This window comes from Typopeltis vanoorti, chromosome 1, assembly GCF_054136105.1.
Source record: "Typopeltis vanoorti isolate ZY-2024b chromosome 1, IOZ_Tvanoo_1.0, whole genome shotgun sequence".
NCBI classification, from domain to species: Eukaryota; Metazoa; Arthropoda; class Arachnida; order Uropygi; family Thelyphonidae; genus Typopeltis; species Typopeltis vanoorti.
This window is the reverse complement of record NC_143549.1, coordinates 187,846,129-187,860,392: the sequence shown is the minus strand read 5'-3', so window position 1 is coordinate 187,860,392 and position 14,264 is coordinate 187,846,129. Positions and strand designations below refer to the sequence as shown.

Here is a 14,264-nt window from a genome sequence, read left to right as displayed (position 1 = left end):
TGATGTCAGCTTGAATAAGCCGTTTAAAGATTGATGCCAGCTTGAATAAGCCGAGTGGAAGTTAGACCACCCGGTTTGACTGCTAGGTCTGTATGTAGCTCACGTGCTTTCTCTTTGCTTGCCTCTGTTAAATGCACCCGGAACATATCCCAGACTAGCATTCTTTGTTGACGTAACAAGCTACCTGGACTATGTTCCATACTTGATCCAGCCACAATTGTACACCTTCTTCATCCATCCAACCTTTCTGATTGGCACGAACAATGACAACTGGTGGAAATTTCATATGCTTCAGAATTTTCTTCCTTTTAAATATCACTGTCGGCTTTAATTTGGTTCCGTCTGCCATGCATGCTAGAACAACGGTAAAATGCGTTTTTTCATGTCCCGTTGTTTTTATGAGGACACCCTTTGCACCAACTGAGTTTACTGTTCGATTCCCAGGCATATCAAAGTACATGGGCGTCTCTTCCATATTGCCAATTTGGGAAAATTCATATCTGTGACACTTCCGTAATTTTATGATAAATTTATGGAAGAACTCCACTTTTTCTTCAAGCTGCTTTGGTAACTTCTGCACAATTTTTGTTCGGTGTCGTAATGTTAATGCTTTGCATTCCATAAATCTGTTGCACCACCCAGGCGAAGCAAGAAAAGATGAAATACCTGGTGTGTCCTTGAATTTACCATTCTTGAGTTGTAGAGCTTGAAAACGAATTGCGTTTCTTGTTACTATAATGCCATCTTGTCGTTGCGTCAAAATCCATTCATTTAGCTCTTCTTCGAGTTCTGGAAAGGGTGCCACATCTCCACGACGGGCACGTTTTGTTTTGGGAATTTTTTCAAGACTGTCTTTTTGCTTACGCCAAAGTCTAATATTACTCTCTGCTATACCAAATTCTCTCATAGCAACACTGTTATTATGTTCTTCTGCAAACTGCACAACATGCAATTTAAATCCTGCTTCAAAAGATGAACATTTACGTTTCTGTTGGCTCATTTTCAGGCTAGGTTTGTTTAACGAATAATATTTAAAATGAACTGTGGTTAAACCGATATACCTAACTGTGCTAATATCCTGCCAAGGGGCGGGATATTAGCAATACTTACGTTACTGGCTTTAAGCGCAGATACGATATGTGCTCAGTTGCCGAATGCAAGTGGGTCAAGTAGATTTGGTTGCATAGGCATTAGGTAGTATATATTGTGTGTGCAAATCTAATAAGATGTTATATTTTTTAAGATCTGCATATGCGAACCCCTAACTTTAAGTAGTATTTTTTACCATAAATTTTTCGCATTATACGTGATAATATACGGTAAATAAAATATTATTTGCACCCCCATCCCTCCTACACACAGAATCACAGCAAAACCTACATTAAAGATACATCAGAAAATATAGAAAATGTTCTCTGCAAATATGATCTTCATGCCACTTTCAAACCTTTCATTCAGCTAGCTAACCTTCATACGTTCTCCTAAAGATTGACTTCATCCTCTTGAACATCCGAGTTTATAAAGTTACTTGTGCCTGGAGTTTAGCATACTTTGGACAGACTGGTAGATGAGCTAACATCCACCTTGAAGAACACATAAATTACATCCGAGATCATCTGTATGGCAAGCCGGGACTGGCAGACCATGCTCTGGATACTCCTTCACATGGAATCAGATGGGAAAAAACATCCATATTACGATTATTGCAAACCCAGAAATGAGTTACTTTTGTTTATGAATGCTGTTGAACAAACTCTTTTTCCTTATGAGAGAGATTTGTTATTATTATTATAATGTGAAACTCCAAGAAGTCCTTGAACTCTTCGAGGGAGGCCCTAAACATCATGTCAAGAACTATCCAACATTTGTGCAGTATCTATCATACTTTGCTTTGAACTCATTCACAGTCATGGCACCTACAACAGGCTCTGGAAATCTATTCCACTCATTCACTACTCTCCAAGCAAAAAAATCTAGTTCTAACACCCTTGCTAACTACACTCTTACTCAGTTTCCATGAATGGCCCATAGTTCTTTCATCACTAGGAATTGGATTTTATGTGGTTATTAAGGGATAACTATCTGCGACAGCATGTAATGGAAAATACTAGAGGTCAGAGAGTGCTTGATCTAGTAATTACATCTGAGGATTTGGCTGTAACAAATATGACCACATTACCACCAATTGGTGAGAGTAATCATAGGGTCTTGACTAGGGAGGTGGCTAGAGGTGTGGAATTTACAATTAAGACAGGGTACATGTGGAATTATCGGGTTGGAAAGTATGATAAGCTTAGGAGTTTGATTGGTTCAGTGCCATGGCATGTATAACTGCAAGGACTAGAAGTTGATAGTGCATGGGAGGCAGTTAAGAAGTGTTTGCATGAAGTAATGGCTGACTGTATACCTAGATTCCGAATAATAAATCAAGTAGGGGTTAAATGGATGAATAACACCATTAAGCTTGAGCTGCAAAAAAATAAACAACTATGGAGGGAATTTAAGGACAATGGTGACCGACAGGCACATGAACAGTATAAAGTGCAGGCCAGAAGGATAACGAGTGTGGTAAGAAAAGCAAAAAAGGATTACGAAAGAACATTGGCCATGCAGGCTAAAGAGAATCCTAAACAGTTTTTTCGATATGTTGCAAGTAAAAGGAAAAATGTATATGGCAGAATGATTTTAAAGAATGCCAATGGTAGGGAGGTGACTGAATCATTTGATATAGTTGAGTTACTGAGTGAGCACTTTGCAAGAATATATCATCCAGGTGGTGACATTGCAGAAACGAATGAACCAGTAGATTATACAGGAATTGTGGTGAATGAAGTGGAGGTGAGTAGTCTATTGCATAACCTCAATGTCAATATATCTGTGGGATTGGATGGTATACCAGCTCGTGTTGTACGAGAAGCGGCTAAAGAATTGTCAGTACCCTTGACCATTTTGTTTAATTTGAGTCTTGGGTCTGGGTTAGTCCCGAGGGGGTGGAAAGAGGGGAAAATAGTTCCACTGCATAAAGGTGGTTCCAAGACTGCTGTTGTAAATTACCGACCGATTAGCATATTAGGAATCATTGTCAAGGTCTTAGAGAAATTAGTCAAGGAAAGAATACAGGATTGGATAGATGAAAATGGGATATTGTATGGGGGACAACATGGTTTTGTGAAGGGTAGATTATGCCTCAGTAACTTGCTCACGTTTTATAACACAGTGACGGCTGAACTGGATAAGAGTAATGGGTTTATAGTGATTCTACTGGACCCTGCCAAGGCCTTTGACAAGATACCACATGGAACCCTAATCAGTAAACTGGAGCAGATGGGGATGGATATAGGGTTGGTGAGATGGATAGGAGGGTGGTTGAAGGAGAGATACCAGAGAGTGGTTTATTCAGGAGTGGGGTCTAAAAGACGGCTTGTGACTAGTGGTGTGCAGCAGGTCTCTGTTCTTGAACCACTTCTTTTCAATTTGTTCATCAATGATATAGGTAAGGATCTGAGAGGAAATGTTTATTTGTTTGCTGATGATGCAAAGTTGGGTAGAGCAATAGTGAATGCACATGATGTCAAAATTTTGCAGGATGATTTGGATAGTTTGGAGGACTGGGCTAGGAAAAATGGATGTCAATTTAATGTGCTAAAGTGTAAGGTTATGCACTTTAGGGTGAAAAGAATAGCAGTAGTATATCACATTGGTGGAACCGTACTCCAGGAGATTGATGAGGCCAGGGATTTGGGAGTGTTGGTGGATAGGGAATTGAAGTTTAGGGGGCACATCGCAAAAGTGGCTAAATCAGCTCATCAAATCACGCACGTGGCTTCTGAAAAATACTTTAACATGCAGAGACAAACAAGTTGTGGTTCTGCTGTATCGAGCCTTGATAAGACACCATCTGGACCACTGTGCCCAGTTATGGGCACAAGGGAATGAAGTTTGTGGAATGAACCTTATGAGAATAGGTTGAAGATTTGTGGGTTACAGAAATTGGTCGATAGGCGGAAGAGGGGGTGATATGATTGAGACATTCAAATTACTGAAGGGTTTCTATGAGATTAATCCAGAAGATATTTTTGAAAATAGGACTGGTAGTGGGAGGACTAGGGGCCATGCATGGAAGCTGGGCAAGAATGTGGTTGACAAGGGTGTTAGAGTTAGGTTTTTTACTTGGAGAGTGGTGAATGAGTGGAATAAGCTGCCAGAGTGTTGTGAGTGCTACGACCGTGAATGAGTTCAAGGCAAGGTGTGATAGATACTGTGTGAATGTCGAATAGTTGTTTTTGACATGATGTTAGGACCTCCCTCGATGAGTCTGTCGACTCCTTGGAGTTGCCCGGAATAATAATAATAATAATCACCAGACCTGTTCTGAAAATTTTCCTCTGAATTAATCTTGTAAAAACTCTTCAGTAATTTGTATTTCTCAATCATATCACTCCTTGTCTGCCTATCAACCAGTTTCTGTGACCCACAAATCTTCAACCTGTTCTCATAAGGTTCATTTAATATACTCTGCTACCATTTCGGTCATTCGCCTTTGGATCATCATCACTGAGAAATCCTGGTGTCTTATCGAGGGTCAATAACCTGCTTGTCAAAGTATTCTGCAGTAACCGAGTGATCTGTTGAACTACTTTAGCCACTTTTGCTATATGCTCCCTATCTACCAACACCCCCAAGTCTCTGGCTTTGTCAATTTCCTGGAGTACAGTTCCACCAGTGTGGTATACAGCTGGTAATCTTTTTTTACCCCAAAATGCATAACCTTCCACTTTGCAACATTGAACTGACATCATCTGTATTAACTATTGCTCTACCTAACTTTGCATCATCAGCAAATAACTGAACAGTTCCTCTCAGATCCTTTCGTATATCATTAATGAACAAATTAAACGGTAGCGGTCCAAAAACAGAACCCTGCATCAGACCACTAGTCACAGGTCTTCTTTTGGACTCTACTCCTGAATAAACTACTCTCTGTTAACCACCCTCCTATCCATTTCACCAATCCTCTATTCATCCCCACTTTACTGATTAGAATTCCATGTTGTATCCTCTCAAAGGCCTTTGCAAAATTCAGCAATGTTACTGCAAACCCATTACCTTTATCCAACTCAGCTAGCTACTCAGGCAAGACCTACCCTTCACAAAACCATGCTCCCCCCCCCCCCCCCATACAGTATCCTAATTCCATTTATCTTAGAGCTTCCTTTATGCAATGGGACTATTTTCCCCTCTTTCCACCCCCTCGGGACTAATCCAGAGCTGAGACTTAGATTAAACAATATGGTCAAGGGCACTGATAATTCCCTTGTGGCCTCACGTAAACCTCAAGCTGATATACCATCTAATCCCACGGCTGTATTCATTGAGGTTCTGTAATATGCTATGCATCTCCATTTCATTTACTTCAGTTCCTGTATAAGCCTTTGGCTCTCTCATTCCTGCAATATCATCCCTCAATTACCTCCCTACCATCAGCATTCATTAAAATCATTCTGCCATATACATTCTTTCTTTTACTTGCAGGATATCAATTGCGATTCTCCTTAGCCTGCATTGCTAACTTTCTTTCTTATCTGCTTTTGCCTTTCTTACCACACTAGTACCTGCAGGTCACCTTTCTCCTTAAATTCCCTCCGTAATTTTTTTTTCCAGCTTCATCTTGATGATATTCATCCATTTTACTCCCACTTGATTTACTCTCCTGACGTTAGGTATGCAGTCTACCATTGCCTCCCTCAAACACTGATTTACCACTCCCCATGCACTATCAACATACAGCCCTTGCAGTTATACATACCATAACACTGATCCAAGCAACCTCCAAAGCTTTTCATACTTACCAGCCCTCTAATTCCACATGAAGGAAAAGTGTGTGTTACTGAGGTTGAGTTGTCTGAATATTATTGGTATAAGTGAAACATGGTTAATGAAAATAATGTATGATAGGAATAGAGATCGAGGAGTATATTTTATATGAGAATAGAAACATGATGATGAGACAGTAGAAGGGAGCAGAATCTGTTGATGATAGCAGAGGATTTATGCTCTCTCAAGCTGGATAGGAAGAAATAGTAGCAGCATGGTGTGACATAGAATGAGTGATCATTTTGTTGTTTTTATGAGGGTGTTCTGAAAAAGTTCTCAGCCTCAACCATAGATGGCAACACTATCACGATTTTTTTTTTTAAATTGGTACATCTGTCATAAGCATCCATGTGAAATTGCAAGTCATTCTATCAAGTAGTTTGTTTTATACCACTGTCTGAAGCAAAAGTGTTGTCTGTATCCCTTGAAATGGATAAAATTGAGTATCTTGCAGTTATAAAATTCTTTGTAAAAGAAGATTTAGTGCCAAAAGAAATTCATTCAAAGTTCATAAAAGTTTATGGGCACTCTCTTCCTTCATTTTCAACAATTAAGAAATGGGCTGCCGAGTTTAAACATGGCCGTACCAGTCTTCAAGATGATCCATGTTAAGGACATCCAAAAAGTGTAACAACCCCAGAAATCATTGATCAAGTGCACGATGTGGTATTAGATGACCGGCGAGTCAAAGTGCATGAAATTGCTGAGACTATAGGCATTTCAAAAGAAAGTATAGGATATATTTTGCATGAAGAATTGCAATGTCACGCTTACTCACAGCAGATCAAAAACGCACTTGCATGAAAATTTCTGAACAGTGCTTGGAGCATTTTAACAAGAATTTATTACTTATAAATTCTTGTTAAAATTTATAAGTAATATTTATTACTATGGATGAGACTTGGATTCGCCATTACACACCAGAATTCAAACATCAGTCAAAACAAAGAAGACAAAGTCAGTTCCATCAATAGGAAAGGTCATGGCATGGGTGTTTTGGGATGCTAAAGGCATTTTGTTTATTGATTATCTTGAAAAGGGTAAAATAATAACCAGGGAATATTATTCCGATCTTTTAACCAGACTAGATGAAAAAATTCATGAGAAAAGACCCTGTTTGCAGAAGAAAAAAATCAGCTTTCATCAGAACAATGCACCTGCCCACAAAGGTGTTTTGGCAGTGGGAAAATTAATGGATCTGCATTATGAATTGTTGGAACATCCACCCTATTCCCCAGATTTGGTTCCCTCTGACTTCTGTCTCTTCCCAAAATTAAAACTCTTCCTCACTGGTCAGCGTTTTTCTTTGAATCAAGAGGTGATTGCAGCTGTAGAAGGGTATTTTGCAGATCGTACTGAGAACCACTACAGGGATGGGATAATGGCGCTGGAATAAATGTATTAGTCTTAAGGGAGATTATGTTGAAAAATACAAATAATTTGTATTTATTACTTATTACTAAATTATAAATTCGTTTTTTTTTATTGTTAGGCCGAGAACTTTTCAGACCACCCTCATATGTCCATCTACAAAAAAGTTGTAACTGTTGCACAGATAGTAACATGGATGGGGCTAGATATTTCAAAAATCCGCTTAGGAAATCAAACATGGAGGCTTTTCAAGTCATCACTTAGGCCTCTAATAAGTAGAATAATAGTTTCATACTGATCAATGAAATTCATCTAAAGGTATCTATGGAGTCTATCCATTTGGTCAGTTAGGTCACGAAGAAAACATCCTATATATATATTATGCGAATACAAATAGGTATGTGAATAAAAATTTTTTTAAAAAAAATTATAATCTTTGGCAGGCATGAGAGCAAAACTCTCTGATAACAACGTATAAAGGATTTTCTTGTCTGCACTGTGCAGGTATGGTTGTCATGCTCAAATATCACACACATACATATCTAGTAGGTTTTATAGGATTTTTTTATATAGTTTAAAATTGATAAGTTATAGTCCCTTCAGCTTCAAATTAAGTAAGTTTATATTGTAAATATCTTTTTATTTTCATTTGTGCTTTATTTTTGTATCTAACAAACTTGAAAATTTTTTTTAATCTTGTACAGTCATACCTCGAAGTTACGCGGTGGGTGGGACCAACAAAAAGCGCGTAAGTCGAATTTGCGTAACTCAGGTATAATTTTGCATACAAACATATAAAATATTAGTTGATTGGGACCAAAGGTTTACAAAAACACCTATATTTTTTAAGAAATATAATCATAATTGTAGTTTTTCGTACATAAAAAAAAAAGAAAGTTATTTCGATGTCAATGGTTTCATAAAATATAATACATTCTTCTGATGGCATGTCTTTTTCTTGTCACGCAAAATTTCTTCATAGCAAATTTCTTCATAATGATTTTTTTATTCCTTAACTTGTGGCTACAATTCATTCCTCGTTAGAATCTATGTCCTCCAAAATCTGTAAACCTTTCTTTTATGATTGTTCTTACTGTGGATTCCTGTAGAGCAAACTTCTTTGCTAGCTCACAAATTTTCATTCGAATTTCAAAATCCTTAATAATGTTGAGTTTTGTTTCCAAAGTCGATGTTTTTCTTTTCTTGCTAGCTGTAGAGGAATCGAATTTGCTTCCTTTGAACAACATTATTATTTTTTATGTGATAAAATTTTTATCAAGAACATAACATTAAACAATTGCAAGGTTTGTAGACTATAAAAATCGTGTATGAATGGAGACCGTGTGGAACATGTCAGTGCTTGTTCACAGCATATGTGACTGCCACTGGAAAGATAGGACTAGTGGTGAAGCGGGATGGGAATACGTACATATATGAAACTGTGTAACTCGGGGTATGACTGTATATGTATTATCAGCTATCATTAGTGATACTCTGGACTTGGTTAAAAATATATTAAGTATATATTTTAGCCCTTTATTTTTTATTCTTTCTTTAAAGGAAAAAGTAAGTAACGTCAAAATTTCATCATTAGAAAAAGAGCTGGAATTTTCAAAGGCCAATTTCCTTGAAGTCCAAAGAGACAAAGAGGAGGTAATTCTTATTTAGTAATGTTAGAATATTATTGGTGTAAACATACCAGTTCTACAAATGCAAAGAATTAACTTTGAAATAATCATTCAGTATATCATGTGGTAAAGTGAGTCTGTGTTTGCAAATATCCTGCATCATCTCATACAAATGATGGACTGATGAATGACCAGTAGCTGGAAGTTGAGATATTTTTTTCCTTTGCCAGTATCATGACTAAATTTGTAGGACCTTGCATTTGATGTGCTTCTGTAGATTGTCATGTTTATTGGTTTAAGAAAGCATTCAGTATAACAATTGCCTCTCAGTTGAAAATACTTGGTATGAATCCCGACTAAGATGTGTAAGGACTTTTTCATCTGAAAGTGAGACAAGATTTTTGCATATATTTTCACCTTCACTCTTCCTCCTGTGCATCAGTGATCACTCACCAGCTTTCCGTCCTATCCATGGCTTTGCTAGTGATGAGTAAGCTCCATTCATCTTTGTGATTTACCAGGCCTTGTACTGCTTGGATAACTCAGGCTTCAGGATGTTCTGTGGTCAACACTTTGGGCACCAGCCTACTGGCCATTCTTGGGTGGTGTGGGCATGGTTTGAAGAATTTGTGCTGCCTGGTATTGTCTTATTTACAAATAAATTTAGAAAAACATTTACAATAAGCAGGATAAACAATTATTCCTTCACAAATTGAAAATTTCATCAGATTCATCCAAAATCTAGAGATTAAATACTTAACAGCTACACCTCACTAATCATGACATTTCCCTTCTGTGTCACCACATTACATGTATGAGGATTCCAGGATTCCACGGCCCAGTAAAACAGGAGACTGAATCGAAACTAATGCTGCCCCACAACATCAAATTGATTTTCCTCCACCAAACATACTTCAATATATAAGAGGGGTACCCAAAAATAAATGGAATTATTTAAAAAAGAATTTAAAGTTTATAATACCATATTCTATCTCCTTCCTTCCGTGTGAGCTAATGCACTTTTCCCAATGGTTCTGGAACTGTTCAACTGGAATACTGTTTATGGCCTCCAGCAACTTTTCTTTCGCTTCGTCTACAATAAAGAATCGCTGCCCTTTCATGGTTTTCATTATCCGTGGGAATAAAAAAAAGGATGGAGGAAGGGTGGAGAACAACTGCCATGTTGTTTTTCTTTAAGAACTGTTGGACAGACAAGACCATGTGGGTTGAGGCATTGTCATGGTGAAGCAACCAATCTCCACTACTCCATATTTCTGGCTATTTTCATTGCACACTACCACAGTCTTCTCAAAATGTTGGGATAAAAATGTTTCTGATTGTGGCTGGTCTTCAACTGATATGTCCCAATTTTTGAAACAGGAAAAACCACTCATTGACCTGCATTTTATCTAAAGCATCATCTTTAAAGGCATGCCGAAATATAACAATAGTTTCAGCTGAAGTTTTATCCTAAAGAAAAAATTTCACACACATTCTCTTTTCCTTGTGGTCAGCCATCACAAAATCACCAAACTTGCTTGTAAGCACTAACAAAAAAGCAGCCAGAAAACGAACCAGTTCACAGGATGATGTCACTTGCCAGACTGGCATGAAACTGCATACTCACGATGCTTAGTGGCATCATCTGTAACTAGAAAATGCACAAATACACCAAGTTCAGATTCTGGTTTTTTTTGGGTACCCCCTCCTGTCATAATGGTACTTTGGGAGATATGCAGGGCTTGGGGTTTCTTATTCTTGTCCTATCTCCTTTCCATAATATCCAAAGGAACATAGAAGAGTGAATCTTGTAATAGACTGGAAATACTGTGAGGGTGTGTGATAAGGTTTATAAATGCTCAACATCCAAGAGAACAGTTAGATGTTTATTCTCCCAGGAATTGCAGCCCTACTTACACAGCAATCACTACATCATAGCGTTGGAAAGACTGGAAATGTATTGAAAATTCCTCAGAAGAAGACAAGCAGGATACTTAAAGTTAAAAAATGTCAATACTCACCTAGCAGATGTATTGAGGATTCATAGCCATAACCTCGTCTTATACGTAAATGAATCAAGGTACTGGTTCCGAGATCTCGTCGCACACAGTAACATACTGATATCAAGATGTTTGATATGAACTAGATCGTAATCCAGGCCTGCTTAAATTTTGTTATGTGTAAAGGAGAGCAGATGCCATGGTGCCCACCTTAAGATGTAGGACCTCCTTTCATTGTGATGACTGCAGCAATCCTTTGGAACATGCTTTCCACAAGCATATGATAGCGATCAATGGGAATTTTGGACCATTCTTCCTGTAGGCATGTAATGAGGTTCTGAACTGTTGTAGGATGGACACCCGTTGACCTCAACTGATGCTCTAGTTCATCAAATAGATGTTCAGTATGGAAGCCAGACAAGTGTGGTGACGTTTGTGTCTACAAACCATGCAGTTACAGCAGCAGCAGCCTTATGACATGGTGCATAGTCTTGTTGAAGGAGACTATAGTCAGTTCTATAGAAATGCCACAAAAGTAGGAGGCATTGCATTCACCAGCAGAATGTTCATATATATGTCTTGGAGTTCAATGTTTGTGGCATCACAAACAGAGGCCAAACCAGAACCACCTCCAGATTTCATAGTTAGGGTTATTCACTATGCCCAGTAACTCTTTTCACAGTGAATTGTAGCAATCATGCTACACCCTTTACCGAAACACCTGTCTCGGTAAAGGGCATAGCATGATTGCTCTATGATATAGCTTTCCAAGGTTCCATGTTGGATGTTGGTTTGAGTAATATGGGGGCTTGCATATTGCATTCCTCCCATGGAAACCCTTGTTATAATTCTCAATGGTTTGTGCAGATTCCTGTCCCAGTCAATCTCTGGAACTCTGCATTCAAAGCATCAGCCGACAAGCACCCCCTATGGTCACATTCAGTGAGTGTGGGTAGCACTTGTAGTTAACTCCTGTGCTGCTATCTCAGTATGGTATCACTGATTGTTGACCTGGGATGGCCCAATTCAACAAACAGATATGGCATCCTATCACTCTGCCTCTTTCAAACTCCATTAATTCCCTTCTCACCCCAATGCAGTCGCACTGACTTGGGAGCATTATATATTCCTCCAATTTATACTGGCTACAAACATGACTCATTACATGGCACGATGCACCTTGCCCATGGTAGTGTATGTGTATTCATATATATATATATAGAGAAAGAGATATTATTTGATGTTTCTATGTTGAATTGGATTTTAACAGTATTGATGTGAACACAGATTGTTAAAAGCTAATATTCCGCTGGTATTATATCCAGCAGCTTCAGAGCACACAAACACTCTTTGTTACAATAGCAAGAAAACCACAATCCGGTGTAACAGTGGGGCTAGTATAAGTAGTTGCAGCGTGCAACACAAGACTGAAATCCTAATTAGGCACCATCTAAGTTATAATAAAAATTTAAAAAAATAGTCTAAATAGTAGTTTTTGCAAGTTTTGAAAAAAGTAAATAAATATTAATTTGGACTGTCTCCCAAATCTTGGGTAGATTTATACAGCCATACTTGTTAAGGTTTGGAATATGTTTTAAGGCTTCTGTTGATTCCAGGAACAACCTCTCTGACTTGAAGCTTCTGTGCAGTACTTTTGTTTTTTCAATTGATCCTGTGTGCTGGGATATCCAAATCATGGTCTGCCAGACCTGACTTGCCATAGCAAAAGTGCCAGATATATTTTTTGTATTCACTGAGGCAGATGTCCGTAATGGGCTCGATGACATGAACAGGGCACTTCATCTGGATGTGATAAAGGAGTGAATCTGTCCTCAGGTGAACAGATGAGAGTTGCCAATTTCACATAAGGTTTTAAATATGGTGTGCAGTTGGTATTTGTTAAGCATCCTAGATATCTTTTCAGTGCCTTTAATGGATGGGATGGTTGTAGTCTTGTATGGTAGATAGTGGGGGGGGGGGGGATTTCTGGTTAGCATTTTTATCTATCTTAACGGGATTATAGCCATTGGTGAAGAAGGTGAGAAAGTTCAGTAGTGAGAGCAATGTCATTGGCACAGATTGCACTAGCTCTATGGGTTAATGTTTTTAAGATATCATATTGTTGAGAAGGGTGCTGGTGCAATTGTTTGTGTAAATATCTCCCTGTATGTGTGGGTTTCTATAAACCGAGAACGTTAAGGAACCTTCTGGAAAATGTGTTATCAGTGTGTCCAGGTAGTCATTGGCTTCTAGTTCCATTGTAAAGTGGATTTTAGGGTGCCTGCAGCTATTTAGATGTGCAGTAAAAATGTATTCAATGTGTCTGGGCCATGTGGCCAAATAGCAAATGCATTTTTTTTTATAACTTAGATGGTGCCTAATTAGGACTTTAGTCTTGTGTTGCACACTGCAATTACTTATACTAACCACACTGTTACACCGGATTGTAGTTGTCTTGCTATTGTAACAAACTGTGTTTGTGCTCTGAAGATGCTGGATATATTAGCTTTTAAGTTAATAAATAGTTATTTTCTTAACAATCTGTGTTCGCATCAATACCATCAAAATCTAATTCAACATGTGTGAGGAACACATAAGCCTTTCTGTATAGTTATATGTTGTTTTATTTTCTATATTTAGATTGAATATAAGTTCAACAAAAAACTTCAGCTATTACAAGATAATCTGGACCAAGCACAAGCAAGTAATCAGAGCCTCCAAAAATATGTGTATTTTCTGAAGAATTCTTATGCAAGTGTTTTTAATGAATCTTTTAAAAGGAATTTAGACTTGTAAGAATGATTTTTACAGAATTCTCTAAGTTGAAATGAGATATTTTGTACACTGTGTTACCTAAATAAAACTTTTATATTTGCTTTTTTTTTATTACTCTCTAAAGTTGTGAGGAGGGATTCAAATTCTTGAAACATCATAAGATGATTATGAATTTATCTCTGTGGATCTTGTTTAGAAAGATTCAGTTCTCATATTAACAAGTTACACAATGATGTATTTGCTATAACTTTACATAATTGAAGAGATGACACTTACCTAATGAACTCTACATGATTTTTTTATGGTGCTCATTATTCATAATATGAATAAGTTATCACAAAATAGTATTTGTTCTAAACTGTTTAATGCCTTTCACTAATGATAGCACATAATAAATATTCAAAGAACAACTATTTTAATAATCAAAGTGAATCAGCATTCATGTTTGCAATTTTGCCCCTATATGAATCTAATGAGAAAGTGTTTATTAAAATTAGCATAACAGCTATATAATTGTCCCTCTGGTTTGTAATTCACTTCATTCAGCAGTGTGCAAGCAAAGGTCTCCACTACAGTCTACTCACAGGGATCTTAGTGGATAGTTTATTATAGTGAC

General features: G+C 37.6%; 1 protein-coding gene across 1 annotated transcript in view; it reads left to right on the top strand.

The window, feature by feature from the left end:
* LOC150110713 (uncharacterized) overlaps positions 1-13,755 on the top strand; it is a 410,078-nt gene extending 396,323 nt beyond the window's left edge. Inside the window, exons 19-20 of the mRNA XM_090395888.1 lie at positions 8,806-8,898; positions 13,514-13,755. Coding sequence (XP_090252014.1) covers positions 8,806-8,898; positions 13,514-13,669 — 249 coding nt within the window. The 3' untranslated portion in view covers positions 13,670-13,755. The remainder of the gene's footprint in view (positions 1-8,805; positions 8,899-13,513) is intronic.
* Positions 13,756-14,264: the final 509 nt, after the last annotated feature.